Below are 18,745 nucleotides of genomic sequence, written 5' to 3'. Positions count from 1 at the left end.
CCAAACCATCGCCAGAGAAATCCTAGTAAACAACACAGAAATCATCGATAGATACAGCGATAGCAGGCGACTTGACGTTTGCGAGGCACTACACATCATGAAGTCAACACCAGCAATCAACAGCCAATTAATGCACAACTATATTCTACCCACCTCAAGACTCCGCTCCAATATAAAAGCATCAAGAAATATATATATATATATATATATATATATATATATATATATATATATATATATATATATATATATATATATATATATATATATATATATATATATATATATATATATGTATATATATATATATATATATATATATATATATATATATATATATATATATATATATATACATATATATATATATATATATATATATATATATATATATATATATATATATATATATATATATATATATATATATATATATATATATCAGGCTTTTGAACTTAAAAGTGTAATTATATAATAAAATATCCATTCATTATTTTATATCATCCGAATATGGAATTATTAGATAATTGCAAATATATAAGTAGGATAGTAAATATATATTTGATTGGGCACGTTTCCTATCACCTAATGCCTCTGTTCACCTATCAGGAAATAGTCTTATTTTGCCACCCAAATACATTCACATATATGTCTAACCTGCGCTTGAAACAATCAAATGATACCTCATCTGCCACATTACCCGGTAATTTCTTTCATTAAACGGGCGGACACACACACACACACACACACATCCGGCTGGCTGGGTAAACATTTAATCCTATTGAATAGCACATCGAAATTTGACGTAGAAGTCCCTTAAGGCTAAAGAACCTGATGAACTAAAACTGGCTGCGGCTCGCTGTGATCTTCCGTTTTCTATTCGTGGACCCTCGGGTAAGTTAGGTAAGTGAGCACATCAGCTTACGTTGGAAACGCGGCTATGTAAAGCTAGTCCAACACAGAACAATCTCACAAATCAATTCTAATTGCCTTTGGTCTTGTCAGCTTCCCTGGCAGACCCACCACGACCAGCTCACTTGCTTGCCAAACATACACGACAACACCGCATTGCTTGGCACTTGGTCCACCCAGTTGATGCCAATGTTGGGAGGGCGGGCCGGGCTTGGGGCAGGTCAGCGCCACCGAGGGCTCCTGGCCAGCCTGGGACCACCATTACTCTCACTATGGGAAGGTCTTTCTTCATGGTACACGGAACATGCTATGGCACGAGACCCCTTCGCCAGTAAAAAATGCATCTGGTTTGCCTAGCATATAATGTATATAATTCAACTGTTTTATCTAACATATCAGGTAGAAAATGGAACTGTTTTGCCTGACATAAACATAGAAAATGGAACTGTTTTGCCTAACATAAACATAGAAAATGGAACTGTTTTGCCTGACATAAAGGTAGAAAATGGAACTGTTTTGCCTGACATAAACATAGATAATGGAACTCTTTTGCCTGACATAAAGGTAGAAAATGGAACTGTTATGCCTGACATAAACGTAGAAAATGGAACTGTTTTGCCTGACATAAAGGTAGAAAATGGAACTGTTTTGCCTGACATAAACGTAGAAAATGAAACAGTTTTGCCTGACATAAACGTAGAAAATGGAACTGTTTTGCCTAACATAAGCATAGAAAATGGAACTGTTTTGCCTAACATAAACATAGAAAATGGAACTGTTTTGCCAGCCATATAACGTATAAACCGAAAATCTCATCAGATCTATCAAGGCTGATGCATAGAAAACGAGAGCGGGGTTGAACAGGTTCACAGCTCTTGGACCGCGCCTTTCTAAGCGTTGATTGTTTAATATACTGACTCCCGATCTGTTTTATATATGTTATCTTCTACATATTTGTCTCTCACACACACCCAGGAAGCAGCCCGTAGCAGCTGTCTAACTCTCAGGTTCCTATTTACTGTTGGGTGAACAGAGGCATCAGGGGGGGACAGAAAATGCCTATTTGTTTCTGTCTCGACCGGGAATTGAACCCGGGCCCTTAGGACCACGACTCCAGAGCGCTGTCTGCTCGGCTGCAAGGACGTGTATGTGTGTGCGTGTGTGCGCGAACTCATTTGTGCTTACATAGGTTGAGTTTCGGCTCCTTGGTCCCACTTCTCGCCTGTCAACCAACTGGTGTACATTTTCCTGAGCCTAATTACTCCACCACAGGATAACTGTCTTATCCTGAGGCTTTTATGTCTACCATCGAGCAAGGATAAACTGTACTGGGAATTACCTTAGACTATTAATAACACTAGGATAACTGCCATAGTTAGAACGGCTAGTTCCTAACTAAGTCTATCATCCTAGAACTGAATACCTAGATTAAAACAGAATGGGTAAGGATAATTCTTGTAGTCTAGGATAACTGACCTACACTAAATCCTACCTCCTCTTTCTTTTCATTTTGCAGGCCACACTGTCTCTACCTCGGGTTTACCTGTCTTCCCCTCTCTACTAGGACAATCCTCCCTCCCCTCTCTAAAAGGACCACCCTCCCTCCCCTCTCTACAAGGACAACCACTCCCCTCTCTACAAGGACAACCCCTCCCCTCTCTACAAGGCCAACCCCTCCCCTCTCTACAAGGACAACCCCTCCCCTCTCTACAAGGACAACCTACTCCCCTCTCTACAAGGACAACCCCTCCCCTCTCTACAAGGACAACCCCTCCCCTCTCTACAAGGACAACTCCCTCCCTCCCCTCTCTACAAGGACAACTCCCTCCCTCCCCTCTCTACAAGGACAACCCTCCCCTCTCTACAAGGACAACCCCTCCCCTCTCTACAAGGACAACCCCTCCCCTCTCTACAAGGACAACCCCTCCCCTCTCTACAAGGACAACTCCTCCCCTCTCTACAAGGACAACCTCCTCCCCTCTCAACAAGGACAACCTCTCCCTCCCCTCTCTACAAGGACAACCCTCCCTCCCCTCTCTACAAGGACAACCCCGCCCCTCGCTACAAGGACAACCCTCCCACCCCTCTCTACAAGGACAACCCTCCCTCCTCTCTCTACAAGGACAACCGTCCCTCCCCTCTTTACAAGGACAACCCTCCCTCCCCTCTCTACAAGGACAACCTCCTCCCCTCTCTACAAGGACAACCCCTCCGCTCTCTACAAGGACAACCCCTCCCCTCTCTACAAGGACAACCCTCACTCCCCTCTCTACAAGGACAACCCTCCCTCCCCTCTCTACAAGGACAACCTCCTCCCATCTCTTCAAGGACAACCCCTCCCTCCCCTCTCTACAAGGACAACCCCTCCCTCCCCTCTCTACAATGACAACCCCTCCCTCCCCTCTCTACAAGGACAACCTCCTCCCATCTCTACAAGGACAACCCCTCCCTCCCCCTCTCTACAATGACAACCCCTCCCTCCCCTCTCTACAAGGACAACCTCCTCCCCTCTCTACAAGGACAACCCCTCCCTCCCCTCTCTACAAGGACAACCCTCCCTCCCCTCTCTACAAGGACAACCTCCTCCCATCTCTACATGGACAACCCCTCCCTCCCCTCTCTACAAGGACAACCCCTCCCTCCCCTCTCTACAAGGACAACCTCCTCCCCTCTCTACAAGGACAACCCCTCCCCTCTCTACAAGGACAACCCCTCCCCTCTCTACAAGGACAACCCCTCCCCTCTCTACAAGGACTACCCCTCCCCTCTCTACAAGGACAACCTCCTCCCCTCTCTACAAGGACAACCTCCTCCCCTCTCTACAAGGACAACCCCTCCCCTCTCTACAAGGACAACCCCTCCCTCTCTACAAGGACAACCCCTCCCCTCTCTACAAGGACAACCCCTCCCCTCTCTACAAGGACTACCCCTCCCTCCACTCTCTACAAGGACAACCTCCTCCCCTCTCTACAAGGACAACCCTCACTCCCCTCTCTACAAGGACAACCCCTCCCCTCTCTAAAAGGACAACCTCCTCCCCTCTCTACAAGGACAACTCCTCCCCTCTCTACAAGGAAAACCCCTCCCCTCTCTACAAGGACAACTCCCTCCCTCCCCTCTCTACAAGGACAACCCCTCCCCTGTCTACAAGGACAACCCTCCCCTCTCTACAAGGACAACCCTCACTCCCCTCTCTACAAGGACAACCCCTCCCCTCTCTAAAAGGACAACCTCCTCCCCTCTCTACAAGGACAACCCTCACTCCCCTCTCTACAAGGACAACCCCTCCCCTCTCTAAAAGGACAACCTCCTCCCCTCTCTACAAGGACAACCCTCCCCTCTCTACAAGGACAACCCCTCCCCTCTCTACAAGGACAACCTCTCCCCTCTCTACAAGGACAACTCCTCCCCTCTTTACAAGGACAACCCCTCCCCTCTCTACAAGGACAACTCCCTCCCTCCCCTCTCTACAAGGACAACCCTCCCCTCTCTACAAGGACAACCTCTCCCCTCTCTACAAGGACAACCCCTCCCTCCCCTCTCTACAAGGACAACCCTCCCTCCCCTCTCTACAAGGACAACCTCCTCCCCTCTCTACAAGGACAACCCCTCCCTCCCCTCTCTACAAGGACAACCCTCCCTCCCCTCTCTACAAGGACAACCTCCTCCCATCTCTACAAGGACAACCCCTCCCTCCCCTCTCTACAAGGACAACCCCTCCCTCCCCTCTCTACAATGACAACCCCTCCCTCCCCTCTCTACAAGGACAACCTCCTCCCATCTCTACAAGGACAACCCCTCCCTCCCCCTCTCTACAATGACAACCCCTCCCTCCCCTCTCTACAAGGACAACCTCCTCCCCTCTCTACAAGGACAACCCCTCCCTCCCCTCTCTACAAGGACAACCCTCCCTCCCCTCTCTACAAGGACAACCTCCTCCCATCTCTACATGGACAACCCCTCCCTCCCCTCTATACAAGGACAACCCCTCCCTCCCCTCTCTACAATGACAACCCCTCCCTCCCCTCTCTACCACTACAACCCTCCCTCCCCTCTCTACCACTACAACCCTCCCTCCCCTCTCTACCACTACAACCCTCCCTCCCCTCTCTACAAGGACAACCCTCCCTCCCCTCTCTACAAGGACAACCCCTCCCTCCACTCTCGCTTGACAATGGTGACATTACAATGAAGCAAATGGTTGGTTGTGACTCCGATCTCTGTGCATACCCTCTGACCTTCCCCTCTCCCTCTCTCTCTCACTCATCCTGAGTGAGAGAGATATGTAACACCCGAGGAAAGCCTTGTCGGGCTTCCATGTGCTCTGGCACATATTGTCTTCTCCTACATATGTAATTGTTTATTTTATTTAGACTTTGTTACAAAAAATTAGCTACATATAGGGTACAAAGATGATTATAATAAATTGTCGAGTTCCTCCAGCTCCTCAGGTGGCGGCAGGAACCCTGGATGCAGTGAGCATTTCCCCTCTGTATCGTTACGCTGAGGCGCTGGAAAAGGACGCTGGCAGCTCATGGGTCTTTTGGTGTTCCAGTTAGCCTAGAACCCAATTCCTTCAGAAAACTGGTAATCTCAAATCCCCGTGATAAGAGCTTTCAGTTGGTATATAATATAGAAATCATCAGTTACATATATAAGGAGAGAAGATACAATATATTAATTATATTAACCCTTCTGTAAAGCTGCGTCGTAATTAAATGAACAAATCCATAAGGGCCGTGACGAGGATTCGAACCTGCGTAATTAGTATAATAATGTGTGTTCTTGAAGGTGAATATAAAAGACTGTTGCTACGCCTGTGATTTATAATCAGTTCCCCTGCGGCTGACGACGATATAGACTTGCTGTTCCTAGTCCAGTGAACTATCCACTTGAATATATCTTGGTACTTCATAATCCCTCCCCCTCCCATCCCAACCCTCAACATTGTGGAAAATTGCCCGACTTTTGTGATGAAGAGGAGGAGGAGGTGGCCAAGAATATACCAAGTTCCTTTTTTATATTGTTTTGTGGTGTCGGGAAATAGTTGAATCAGTTGATGTAACATACTTTTACAAATGGGAATGTTGTCGTTATATATATATATATATATATATATATATATATATATATATATATATATATATATATATATATATATATATATATATATATATATGCGAACAAGCCTGAATGGTCCCCAGGACAATATGCAACTGAAAACTCACACCCCAGAAGTGACTCGAACCCATACTCCCAGGAGCAACGCAACTAGTATGTACAAGACGCCTTAATCCACTTGACCATCACGACCGGACATAATGAGGTGATAGCCGAGGCTATTTGAACCACCCCACCGCCGGCACTCGGATAGTAATCTTGGGCATAGCATTTTACCAAATCTCCTCATTCTTTGGGGCACACGTGAGGAACACAAATGCGAACAAGCCTGAATGGTCCCCAGGACAATATGCAACTGAAAACTCACACCCCAGAAGTGACTCGAACCCATACTCCCAGGAGCAACGCAACTGGTATGTACAAGACGCCTTAATCCACTTGACCATCACGACCGGACATAATGAGGTGATAGCCGAGGCTATTTGAACCACCCCACCGCCGGCACTCGGATAGTAATCTTGGGCATAGCATTTTACCAAATCACCTCATTCTTTGGGGCACACGTGAGGAACACAAATGCGAACAAGCCTGAATGGTCCCCAGGACAATATGCAACTGAAAACTCACACCCCAGAAGTGACTCGAACCCATACTCCCAGGAGCAACGCAACTGGTATGTACAAGGCGCCTTAATCCACTTGACCATCACGACCGGACATTCAGGCTTGTTCGCATTTGTGTTCCTCACGTGTGCCCCAAAGAATGAGGTGATTTGGTAAAATGCTATGCCCAAGATTACTATCCGAGTGCCGGCGGTGGGGTGGTTCAAATAGCCTCGGCAATCACCTCATTATGTCCGGTCGTGATGGTCAAGTGGATTAAGGCGTCTTGTACATACCAGTTGCGTTGCTCCTGGGAGTATGGGTTCGAGTCACTTCTGGGGTGTGAGTTTTCAGTTGCATATTGTCCTGGGGACCATTCAGGCTTGTTCGCATTTGTGTTCCTCACGTGTGCCCCAAAGAATGAGGTGATTTGGTAAAATGCTATGCCCAAGATTACTATCCGAGTGCCGGCGGTGGGGTGGTTCAAATAGCCTCAACTATCACCTCATTATGTCCGGTCGTGATGGTCAAGTGGATTAAGGCGTCTTGTACATACCAGTTGCGTTGCTCCTGGGAGTATGGGTTCGAGTCACTTCTGGGGTGTGAGTTTTCAGTTATATATATATATATATATATATATATATATATATATATATATATATATATATATATATATTTATATATATATATATATATATATATATATATATATATATATATATATATATATATATATATATATATATATATATAACTGAAAACTCACACCCCAGAAGTGACTCGAACCCATACTGCCAGGAACAACGCAACTGGTATGTACAGGGACGCCTTAATCCGCTTGACCATCACGACCGGACATAAGGAAGTGATAGCCGAAGCTATTTGAACCACTTCCCCGCCGGCACTCGGATGGTAATCTTGGGCATAGCATTTTATCAAATCACCTCATTCTTTGGGGCAACACGTGAGGAACACAAATGCAAACAAGCCTGAATGGTCCCCAGGACCGCCGAGTGCCGGTGGGGAAGTGGTTCAAATAGCTTCGGCTATCACTTCCTTACGTCCGGTCGTGATGGTCAAGCGGATTAAGGCGTCCCTGAACATACCAGTTGCGTTGCTCCTGGCAGTATGGGTTTGAGTCACTTCTGGGGTGTGAGTTTTCAGTTGTATATAGTCCTGGGGACCATTCAGGCTTGTTTGCATTTGTGTTCCTCACGTGTTGCCCCAAAGAATGAGGTGATTTGATAAAATGCTATGCCCAAGATTACCATCCGAGTGCCGGCGGGGAAGTGGTTCAAATAGCTTCGGCTATCACTTCCTTATGTCCGGTCATGATGGTCAAGCGGATTAAGGCGTCCCTGTACATACCAGTTGCGTTGCTCCTGGCAGTATGGGTTCGAGTCACTTCTGGGGTGTGAGTTTTCAGTTGTATATAGTCCTGGGGACCATTCAGGCTTGTTTGTATATATATATATATATATATATATATATATATATATATATATATATATATATATATATATATATATATATATATATATATATATATATATATATATATATATATATATATATAACGACAACATTCCCATTTGTAAAAGTATGTTACATCTACTGATTCAACTATTTCCCGACTATAACGTTAGCAGTTATATATATATATATAAATATATATATATATATATATATATATATATATATATATATATATATATATATATATATATATATATATATATATATATATATATATATATATATATATATATATATATATATATATATATATATATATTATTAAATATGACCGAAAAAGTAAGATTAATAATTCTAACACGAATTTTCTCAATCTTTCGTACATTACGCTTCACTGTTGGAGGTAAATCAAAAATCACTTCTCCAAAGTTCATTTTTATTTCTAGTCTGACGCGACACGGGCGCGTTTCGTAAAACTTATTACATTTTCAAAGACTTCACAAATACACAACTGATTAGAACTTACGTCTCTCTGATAATATATCTACATTTGAGTGAGGTGGGAAGGATGATGTGGCATTAACACAAGACAGAACAGGGGATATTAATAGGGTATTAAAAGTATCAACACAAGACAGAACAGAAACAATGGGTATTGAATAGAAGTGTTTGTAGAAAGCCTATTGGTCCATATTTCTTGATGCTTCTATATTGGAGCGGAGTCTTGAGGTGGGTAGAATATAGTTGTGCAATAATTGGCTGTTGATTGCTGGTGTTGACTTCTTGATGTGTAGTGCCTCGCAAACGTCAAGCCGCCTGCTATCGCTGTATCAATCGATGATTTCTGTGTTGTTTACTAGGATTTCTCTGGCGATGGTTTGGTTATGGGAAGAGATTATATGTTCCTTAATGGAGCCCTGTTGCTTATGCATCGTTAAACGCCTAGAAAGAGATGTTGTTGTCTTGCCTATATACTGGGTTTTTTGGAGCTTACAGTCCCCAAGTGGGCATTTGAAGGCATAGACGACGTTAGTCTCTTTTAAAGCGTTCTGTTTTGTGTCTGGAGAGTTTCTCATGAGTAGGCTGGCCGTTTTTCTGGTTTTATAGTAAATCGTCAGTTGTATCCTCTGATTTTTGTCTGTAGGGATAACGTTTCTATTAACAATATCTTTCAGGACCCTTTCCTCCGTTTTATGAGCTGTGGAAAAGAAGTTCCTGTAAAATAGTCTAATAGGGTAGAGTAGATTTCTCATGAGTAGAGAAATAGTTTCTCTACTCATGAGAAACTCTCCAGACACAAAACAGAACGCTTTAAAAGAGACTAACGTCGTCTATGCCTTCAAATGCCCACTTGGGGACTGTAAGCTCCAAAAAACCCAGTATATAGGGAAGACAACAACATCTCTTTCTAGGCGTTTAACGATGCATAAGCAACAGGGCTCCATTAAGGAACATATAATCTCTTCCCATAACCAAACCATCGCCAGAGAAATCCTAGTAAACAACACAGAAATCATCGATAGATACAGCGATAGCAGGCGGCTTGACATTTGCGAGGCACTACACATCAAGAAGTCAACACCAGCAATCAACAGCCAATTATTGCACAACTATATTCTACCCACCTCAAGACTCCGCTCCAATATAGAAGCATCAAGAAATATGGATCAATAGGCTTTCTACAAACACTTCTATTCAATACCCATTGTTTCTGTTCTGTCTTGTGTTGATACTTTTAATACCCTATTAATATCCCCTGTTCTGTCTTGTGTTAATGCCACATCATCCTTCCCACCTCACTCAAATGTAGATATAATATCAGAGAGACGTAAGTTCTAATCAGTTGTGTATTTGTGAAGTCTTTGAAAATGTAATAAGTTTTACGAAACGCGCACGTGTCGCGTCAGACTAGAAATAAAAATGAACTTTGGAGAAGTGATTTTTGATTTACCTCCAACAGTGAAGCGTAATGTACGAAAGATTGAGAAAATTCGTGTTAGAATTATTAATCTTACTTTTTCGGTCATATTTAATAATATATGTCTACAGGAAAGACTGCTACCAAAATATACTAATATTAAAGTGCACGACCCAGCAGCAAGGAATCAAGCCTTCACGATAAAATATCGCCAGGATCTGATTCGTGATCAGATATACAAGGCAGAGAATGAAATCAAAGACAACAAAACGCAACTACTTCATGCTACAAACGAGTGGAGAAATAGCAACATCGACCATAGTATCCGTACCCGCATTGAACAACACCTCGACATCCTGACAGACCAACATCACCTCAGCACTGAAACAAGGATTATCAAGAAACTAACAACATTATATGGAGGACCTATGGCAATTCCACGACCAAGAGATGGCTTCCTGAACCTTGCAGGAATTAACCTCACTGAGGACCAAGTCACTCTCCTAAATCTGGGCATAAACTGTCATGTTATGTCCAGACCGAGTGAAATGGCCCGGAAAGTAGAGTTGGAAATTCTGTTGGACGACATATTCGACCTCGAGACACAAAAGAAGGTCACTACCAAAGATACCTTACAAGCAGAACTTATTGCAGAAGGAGGAAAGAATCGAGGCAACTACAGAAGCACCATACTGTCCCCCGAGCTTAAAGCGGCAGCTAAAAGCCTTCGTGAGAACAAGGAGATAGTTGTCAGGAGAGGTGACAAGTCGCCAATATATGTCATTCTTAAAAAAGACGAATATCTGGCGAAAATGAACATCATACTCTCTGACCAAACTAAGTTCCAAAGGGTAACGAAGGACACTACAGCCGAATTAAAAGCAAAGGTCAACAAACTGATCGAAACTGTGAACGCCAAGAAATCCGGACTCCACCTGCCAAAGATCATTGGGGAATATAAACCTGGATATGCGTATGGAAATGTCAAGACGCACAAGCCTGGAAACCCACTTCGGCCAATCATTAGCCAGATACCCACACCCACGTACAGACTGGCGAAGCGACTCAACGGCCAGCTGACTCCTTATGTTCCTTGCGCCTTCAGCCTGAAGTCTCCAAAGGAATTTGTGGACTTACTGCGGGGCACACGGGCCACAGGGATAAGAGCCTCGTTGGACGTAGAATCGCTGTTTACCAACGTACCTGTGGACGAGACAATCGGAATGATAGCCGACAGAGTGTATCGTGATCCAGCCTGTACTCCTCTTGACATGCCAGAAAGTATTCTGAGGAAACTACTCCAAGCTTGTACTAAAGAGGCACCCTTCTTGAGCCCGGATGGGCACATGTATAAGCAAGTAGATGGGGTCGCCATGGGTTCTCCCCTAGGTGTCCTGTTTGCAAACTTCTACATGGGTACCATCGAGCAAAAAGTCTTAGTCGACATGAACTTGAAACCGGCCATATACTACAGGTATGTTGACGACATTTTTACACAGGTACCTGATGTCAGACATCTGCAGGAGCTGAAGGAGGCATTTGAGCAGAGTTCCGTGCTGCGTTTCACTTACGAGACGGAAAAGGATGGGAAGCTGCCTTTTCTAGATGTAACAGTCATGGAAAAGGGCGGAGGTTTCCACACTGCAGTCTACACTAAGGAAACAAACATAGGAATGTGCCTAAATGCCAACAGCGACTGCCCCGACAGGTACAAGAGGAGTGTTGTTAACGCATACGTCGACCGTGCTCTCAGCCACAGCTCAGAATGGAAGCAAGTCGACGAAGAACTCTGTAGGGTAAGGCAGGTTCTAGTCAATAACGGCTTCTCCAATGGTTTCATCGAAGACATCATAAGAAGGAAAGTGAAAAGCCATGCAACCTCTGAAGAGACAACTAACACAACACCTATACCCCCTATTAGACTATTTTACAGGAACTTCTTTTCCACAGCTCATAAAACGGAGGAAAGGGTCCTGAAAGATATTGTTAATAGAAACGTTATCCCTACAGACAAAAATCAGAGGATACAACTGACGATTTACTATAAAACCAGAAAAACGGCCAGCCTACTCATGAGAAACTCTCCAGACACAAAACAGAACGCTTTAAAAGAGACTAACGTCGTCTATGCCTTCAAATGCCCACTTGGGGACTGTAAGCTCCAAAAAACCCAGTATATAGGCAAGACAACAACATCTCTTTCTAGGCGTTTAACGATGCATAAGCAACAGGGCTCCATTAAGGAACATATAATCTCTTCCCATAACCAAACCATCGCCAGAGAAATCCTAGTAAACAACACAGAAATCATCGATAGATACAGCGATAGCAGGCGGCTTGACGTTTGCGAGGCACTACACATCAAGAAGTCAACACCAGCAATCAACAGCCAATTATTGCACAACTATATTCTACCCACCTCAAGACTCCGCTCCAATATAGAAGCATCAAGAAATATGGACCAATAGGCTTTCTACAAACACTTCTATTCAATACCCATTGTTTCTGTTCTGTCTTGTGTTGATACTTTTAATACCCTATTAATATCCCCTGTTCTGTCTTGTGTTAATGCCACATCATCCTTCCCACCTCACTCAAATGTAGATATAATATCAGAGAGACGTAAGTTCTAATCAGTTGTGTATTTGTGAAGTCTTTGAAAATGTAATAAGTTTTACGAAACGCGCCCGTGTCGCGTCAGACTAGAAATAAAAATGAACTTTGGAGAAGTGATTTTTTATTTACCTCCAACAGTGAAGCGTAATGTACGAAAGATTGAGAAAATTCGTGTTAGAATTATTAATCTTACTTTTTCGGTCATATTTAATAATATATGTCTACAGGAAAGACTGCTACCAAAATATACTAATATATATATATATATATATATGTCGTACCTAGTAGCCAGAACGCACTTCTCAGCCTACTATGCATGGCCCAATTTGCCTAATAAGCCAAGTTTTCATGAATTAATGGTTTTTCGTCTACCTAACCTAACCTAACCTAACGTTTTCGGCTACCTTACCTAACCTAACCTATAAAGATAGGTAAGGTTAGGTTAGGTAGGGTTGGTTAGGTTCGGTCATATATCTACGTTATTTTTAACTCCAATAAAAAAAAAAATTGACGTCATACATAATGAAATGGGTAGCTTTATCATGACATAAGAAAAAAATTAGAGAAAATATATTATTTCAGGAAAACTTGGCTTATTAGGCAAATTGGGCCATGCATAGTAGGCTGAGAAGTGCGTTCTGGCTACTAGGTACGACATATATATATATATACATATATATATATATATATATATATATATATATATATATATATATATATATATATATATATATAAAAGCATCCTAACTTGGCAGTAAGAGTGGTGTTAAGAGGTGTGGTAGGACACTTAGAACATGGAACAGATGTGTGCTATGAACAAATCCACAAGGGCCGTGACGAGGATTCGAACTTGCGTCCGGGTGCATCCCAGACGCTGCCTTAATCGCCTGAGCTACGACATGGTGTGATGTGTGCTATATTCCTTTCTTGCTAGAAATCAAGCAAGAAAAGGTCTAAGCAACTTGACTCTTCACTGGTTGTCAGAAAGCATTGGACACTGGCCGGTAGAGTACCCTTCAGTCTTGTACTCACTTAGTTGTGCTTGCGAGGGTTGAGCTCTGGCTCTTTGGTCCCGCCTCTCAACTGTCATTCAACTGACCTACAAGTTCCTGAGGCTACTGGGCTCTATTATATCTACACTTGAAGCTGTGTATGGAGTCAGCCTCCACCACATCACTGCCTAATGTAGTCCATCTGTCTACTACTCTGACACTATACCATTCATACACTCTTGTGTATTCACACTTGTTCACCTACAGCCCGACCTGACGCCTCAAGTATCTTGTCGTAGAGTGAGATGTGAGTTGACTTGTGACCCCGGACGGTCGGTAGTCACCTGTGGGACTTCTGTATTCACCTTTGCTCACCTTTCCGAGCACCTGCGGCCATCTATATTCCCTCTGCTGTCTTGCTCTCACCTGTGGTAACTGGAGCTTATTGCCGGCGACTCATCTTCTAACACAGGATCATAAAACCCCACTTATGACTCGAGGGTAATCTACCCCCTTCCCCCCCCCCCTCTCACTAGGATTACACTAAATAATCATCTTCCCCCTCTTCTTCCCTCACCGCCCTCTCCCTCTACACCAATCACAAGGCCCGTCACGTCCTCAGCCTGCCAATTAGTGGACCATATACATGCGCGACCACCACGCCACTTGCCATTGACGGCAGGAACCAGAAGCTCTCTCAGTAAATATCTGTTTTGTGAACTTTAATAACAGCTAACGACATCTTTCTACTACTCTTTTCTTTTTTATAATTTTTCTTCTATATAGCTACTATTATGTATATATTGCACTGATATATTTATCATGATTTTTATTGAGAGCAATGTCTGACAAGCCGCCGGCTTTCTGTCCCCCGTCGAGGCCGCTGGAGGTGATGCTTCTCGGGTAAATCCAGGTAAAAAAATTTCTCTCTCATGGGGTTCCCGCGCAAAATGTTGAAAATATCTCTTCAAACTTCAGAAAATTATATAATCTCGATGAAAATATCCTGATTTGCAAAGCCAAAATATTGCACAAACGTTTCTTATGGTTAATCGTCTTATGACATCTAATGATATCATCTTATGATATCATCTTATAAAATCTTATGGTTAATGGTCTGAAGGGGGTCTTCTATGGGACAACGTTTATTCTGGCTGATTGATGATATCTTTTGAGGTCACGTTATCCTCCTTTTCCTATTCGAGACATTTACTGAAAATGGTTGAAAGTTTGAGGACGTGACACGTGTGTGAACTGCTTGAGTTGAGTTAGGTTATCTTGAGAGGATTCTTGAGGTTATCTTGAGAGGATTTCGGGGCTTATTGTCCACGCGGTCCGGTCCTCGACCAGGCCTCCACCCCCAGGAAGCAGCAGCCCGTAGCAGCTATCTGACTCCCAGATACCTATTTACTGCTAGATAACAGGGGCATCGGCGTGAAAAACATTTTGCCCATTTGTCTCCGCCTCCACCGGGGATCGAACTCGGAACCTCAGGACTACGAATCCGAAGCGTTGTCCACCCAGCTGTCAAGCGCACTCATGTAGGTTAGGTTAAGGGGTGAATTATATTATGTTAGGGTGAATTAGGTTATGTTAGGTTCAGTTTGGTTAAGTTAGGTTGAGTTTGGTTAAGTTAGGTTGAGTTTGGTTAAGTTAGGCTGAGTTTGGTTAAGTTAGGTTGAGTTTGGTTAAGTTAGGTTGAGATAGGTTATGTTAGACAGTTCTGTCTATAGCAGTTCCCTATTAGGTAGCGTCTGTGATTTGAAGTTTGAATTTTGAAAGTATAAACTTGTTAATTTGCTAGGTATGATACCTGCTAGGTATGCAGAACAATATCTTGTCTTATTTCAAAGAAGATAGATTAGCAGGTATGGAAGATGATATGTGACCAGGTATGAAAAAAAGATATATCATCAGGGGTAATGGGATTGATTTTTGATTGTTGCCTCCGGAGGCGGCTAGTTTATTGTGCACCCCATACCCATCCTGTGAGCGGTAGCGCAAAAAGCATTACAGAGGGCACAAAAGGTCTTTATCAGACCTCATCTTAGAATATTACATAAACAATTTCATCTAGATCCCTATACAAGCCGAACTGCCAGAGATACTTGTAGCCAAGTCTTATACGAGCTGTGACAACATCTGTTAGTCTACTGACTTTGTTACTTGCCCCATACACATGTTTTACTCCACACATTTCCTTGTGATGAACAATGGAACTGCTAGTTCCAGTTTGCACTGTTCTACTTTCTTCAGATCCCTCCAGGAGCTCTCGTCTTGAAGGAACATAGTAGTGGAGATGATGATGACAGCGATTGTGATAACGACCAATTTGAAACCAGTGACGCCTGTAGTGATAATGAAAGAGTGGAACCGGACGTTGATGACATCCTCGGACTTCACGGTGATAGGATTGAACCCACATCCTGGCTCCTTCAAAGACGCTAGCGTGCGTCTTGGGAGACACCCAGGATCCCGGTTTGATACTACCGCCCTTCTCAAAATATATTTTCCTCCTTGAAAATGTTGTCATAACCTTGTTTCCGTCTCTTGCTCCTTAGCAAATGCACTTCGACTTTGGCTGGGTGACTATTGTGTTGTGTGATACATCCTGGGATGTTTAGGTTGTCAGTAAACCTAAACCTGAGGTTGTCAGTAAGGTTGTCATTACTAGCATCAAAGTCATCCCAATTTCACATCTTCCAGTGTCATATGTAAACTGTACTCATCATTTCATGTAGATTTTGTGGCAACAATCCTGGGGAATGAAAGGTGCAGAGAGGTGACAGCTATTCTTCCCTCCTCAAACAAGAAAAATACAACTGGTTATCTTGAGGTTATCTTGAGATGATTTCGGGACTTTTAGTGTCCCCGCAGCCCGGTCCTCGACCAGGCCTCCACCCCCAGGAAGCAGCCCGTGACAGCTGACTAACACCCAGGTACCTATTTTACTGCTAGGTAACAGGGCCATAGAGTGAAAGAAACTCTGCCCATTATTTCTCGCCGGCGCCTGGGATCGAACCCAGGACATGAGGACAAGGACACGGAGCATGGTTTTCGGGCACAAATGCTTCAGGTGAAACATTTGTGTTTCCACAGAGTCTGCTGATAGTCTCCATCATGGCCAACTTCGCAGCCAATTTAAGGGTTCGATTCTCCTCTTCGCTCTCGTCTACGCGTAGCTCGTTCACTTTAACAAGACTCGACGCGGAGGTGGCCTCGTTACGGGGAAATCAGCGAGGCTTTGTTCCAGTCAGTTGGAATGGTCTGTATGGCAACGGATTCGCATCATATAGGTGTTGTTCTGATCTCCTGATGATCCAAGTGGTTGTCGATCGTTCCTCACCTCTGTCTTATGTCAGTTTCTTGTCCTGTTATTCTAGTTCCTTGTCCTCGTACCTCAGTTACTTGTCCTCATGTCCCAGTACCTTGTCCTCATATCCCAGCACCTTGTCCTCATATCCCAGCACCTTGTCCTCATATCCCAACTCCTTGTCCTCATATCCCAGCTCCTTGTCCTCATATCCCAGCACCTTGTCCTCATATCCCAGCACCTTGTCCTCATATCCCAGCATCTTGTCCTCATATCCCAGCACCTTGTCCTTATATCCCTGTCCCTTGTCCTCATATCCCAACACCTTGTCCTCATATCCCAGCACCTTGTCCTCATATCCCAGCACCTTGTCCTCATATCCCAACACCTTGTCCTCATATCCCAGCTCCTTGTTCTCATATCCCAGCTCATTATCCTCATAACCCCTTGGAAGTGCCATATAGTCATTAAATTGCCTTGTGGCGTCCTCTCAAGAGCTCGGCGCTTTGAGCCAAGCTTTTCTCCAACAATTTCCACCAAATAACAAGATACAGGCCACCATATGGAACAATGATCTTAGCTCTGTGTTTCATAACAAGGTACAGGTCACCATATGGAACAATGATCTTAGCGCTGTGTTTCCGGTTAGTACCTAACTTTTAACCTTCTAAAATCGAAGCCCTCACATACACGACTGCTGTTGAAGTACTGAAATAAACCCACGAGCAAGTTGCGACCGATAAATCTAGCGGCGTGAGCGAAATATTAGTGACAGGCGTCTGATGCTGCATCTTGTCCCCGCGAGATCAAAGGTAGGAGAGTAAAGTTGGCTTCTGAGAGCATCCTATGCTCCTGACCTGCCTCAACTCTCTGGCTGGCAGCTCTTATGCTTTCACACACACACACACACACACACACACACACGCACACACGCACACACACGCATTGTTTGTCTGGGTGTGGGTGTGTGTGTGTGTGTATAGGTGTGTGTAGGTGTGGGTGTGGGTGGGTGTGGGTGGGTGTGGTGTGTGCGCAGTGTTATGATCTCAGCCTACAGGAAAAACGAGTCTCCCCCTTGAGAGTTATTCATCAAGTCTGACCTGATTAGAAGGTCTAGCAAATATTGAGGTGATAACACATATGTAAAATAGTTGCTTGGATATGATAAACAATTTAAGATTATGGGCAATGAAGAAGAAAACAGATAAATGACTGGCTAGGAGATGTGGACATTTTGCTGGAGGCGTGAGGCTCGCTTCGGGAGGGCTTTGACCTCACTTGAGTGCCAGACATCGCAGGGGGAAAGCCGCGCTCCGTTCGAGCTCCCGTCAGAAGGGAACCCCTAGTGATATATCTCCAAGAGAAGAGAAGTGTGTAGACGTGCCAGCTGTGGAACTGAGCAGGGAACGTTGTGGTCTCAAGTCCTTGTCGAAGAGGAGAGTATTAAACCGCCCAGAGGCATTATTGTGGGCTGTGGAAGCGCCCTGACCAAGCTTCATCAGAGGGAGGAGCGCCCTCGACCAGACAATCTGTGGTAAGCATGATATACGCCAGTTCATAGTGATTGCATGTAGTTGGTCGTGTGCCCAGCGACAGTAGCAATGTTTATTGATAAGTTAGACATGTTTTAATAAGGCAGAAGCCCTGAAATAAGAGAGTGGAGAGGGAGGAACACGGAGCGACATCCACCTCCTCTGAGTGCTGGCAGGCAACTGAGGGAGACCGGCTCCTGACGGCGAAGGACCTTCCCAGTGTGACTCACACCTGCCAGGCGAGGTGGAGTATGGACCCGCCC

The 18,745-nt window shown here is 44.1% G+C and overlaps 1 protein-coding gene across 1 annotated transcript in view; it reads right to left on the bottom strand.

Moving 5' to 3' along the window:
* LOC138358473 (trichohyalin-like) overlaps positions 1–17,410 on the bottom strand; it is a 31,193-nt gene extending 13,783 nt beyond the window's left edge. Inside the window, exon 1 of the mRNA XM_069316466.1 lies at positions 17,318–17,410. Coding sequence (XP_069172567.1) covers positions 17,318–17,410 — 93 coding nt within the window. The remainder of the gene's footprint in view (positions 1–17,317) is intronic.
* Between the last annotated feature and the right edge of the window lie 1,335 nt (positions 17,411–18,745).

This window comes from Procambarus clarkii, chromosome 83 (genome assembly GCF_040958095.1).
Source record: "Procambarus clarkii isolate CNS0578487 chromosome 83, FALCON_Pclarkii_2.0, whole genome shotgun sequence".
Lineage (NCBI taxonomy): Eukaryota > Metazoa > Arthropoda > Malacostraca > Decapoda > Cambaridae > Procambarus > Procambarus clarkii.
Note: the sequence above shows the minus strand (reverse complement) of the source record. Positions and strands in the feature narration are given on the sequence as shown.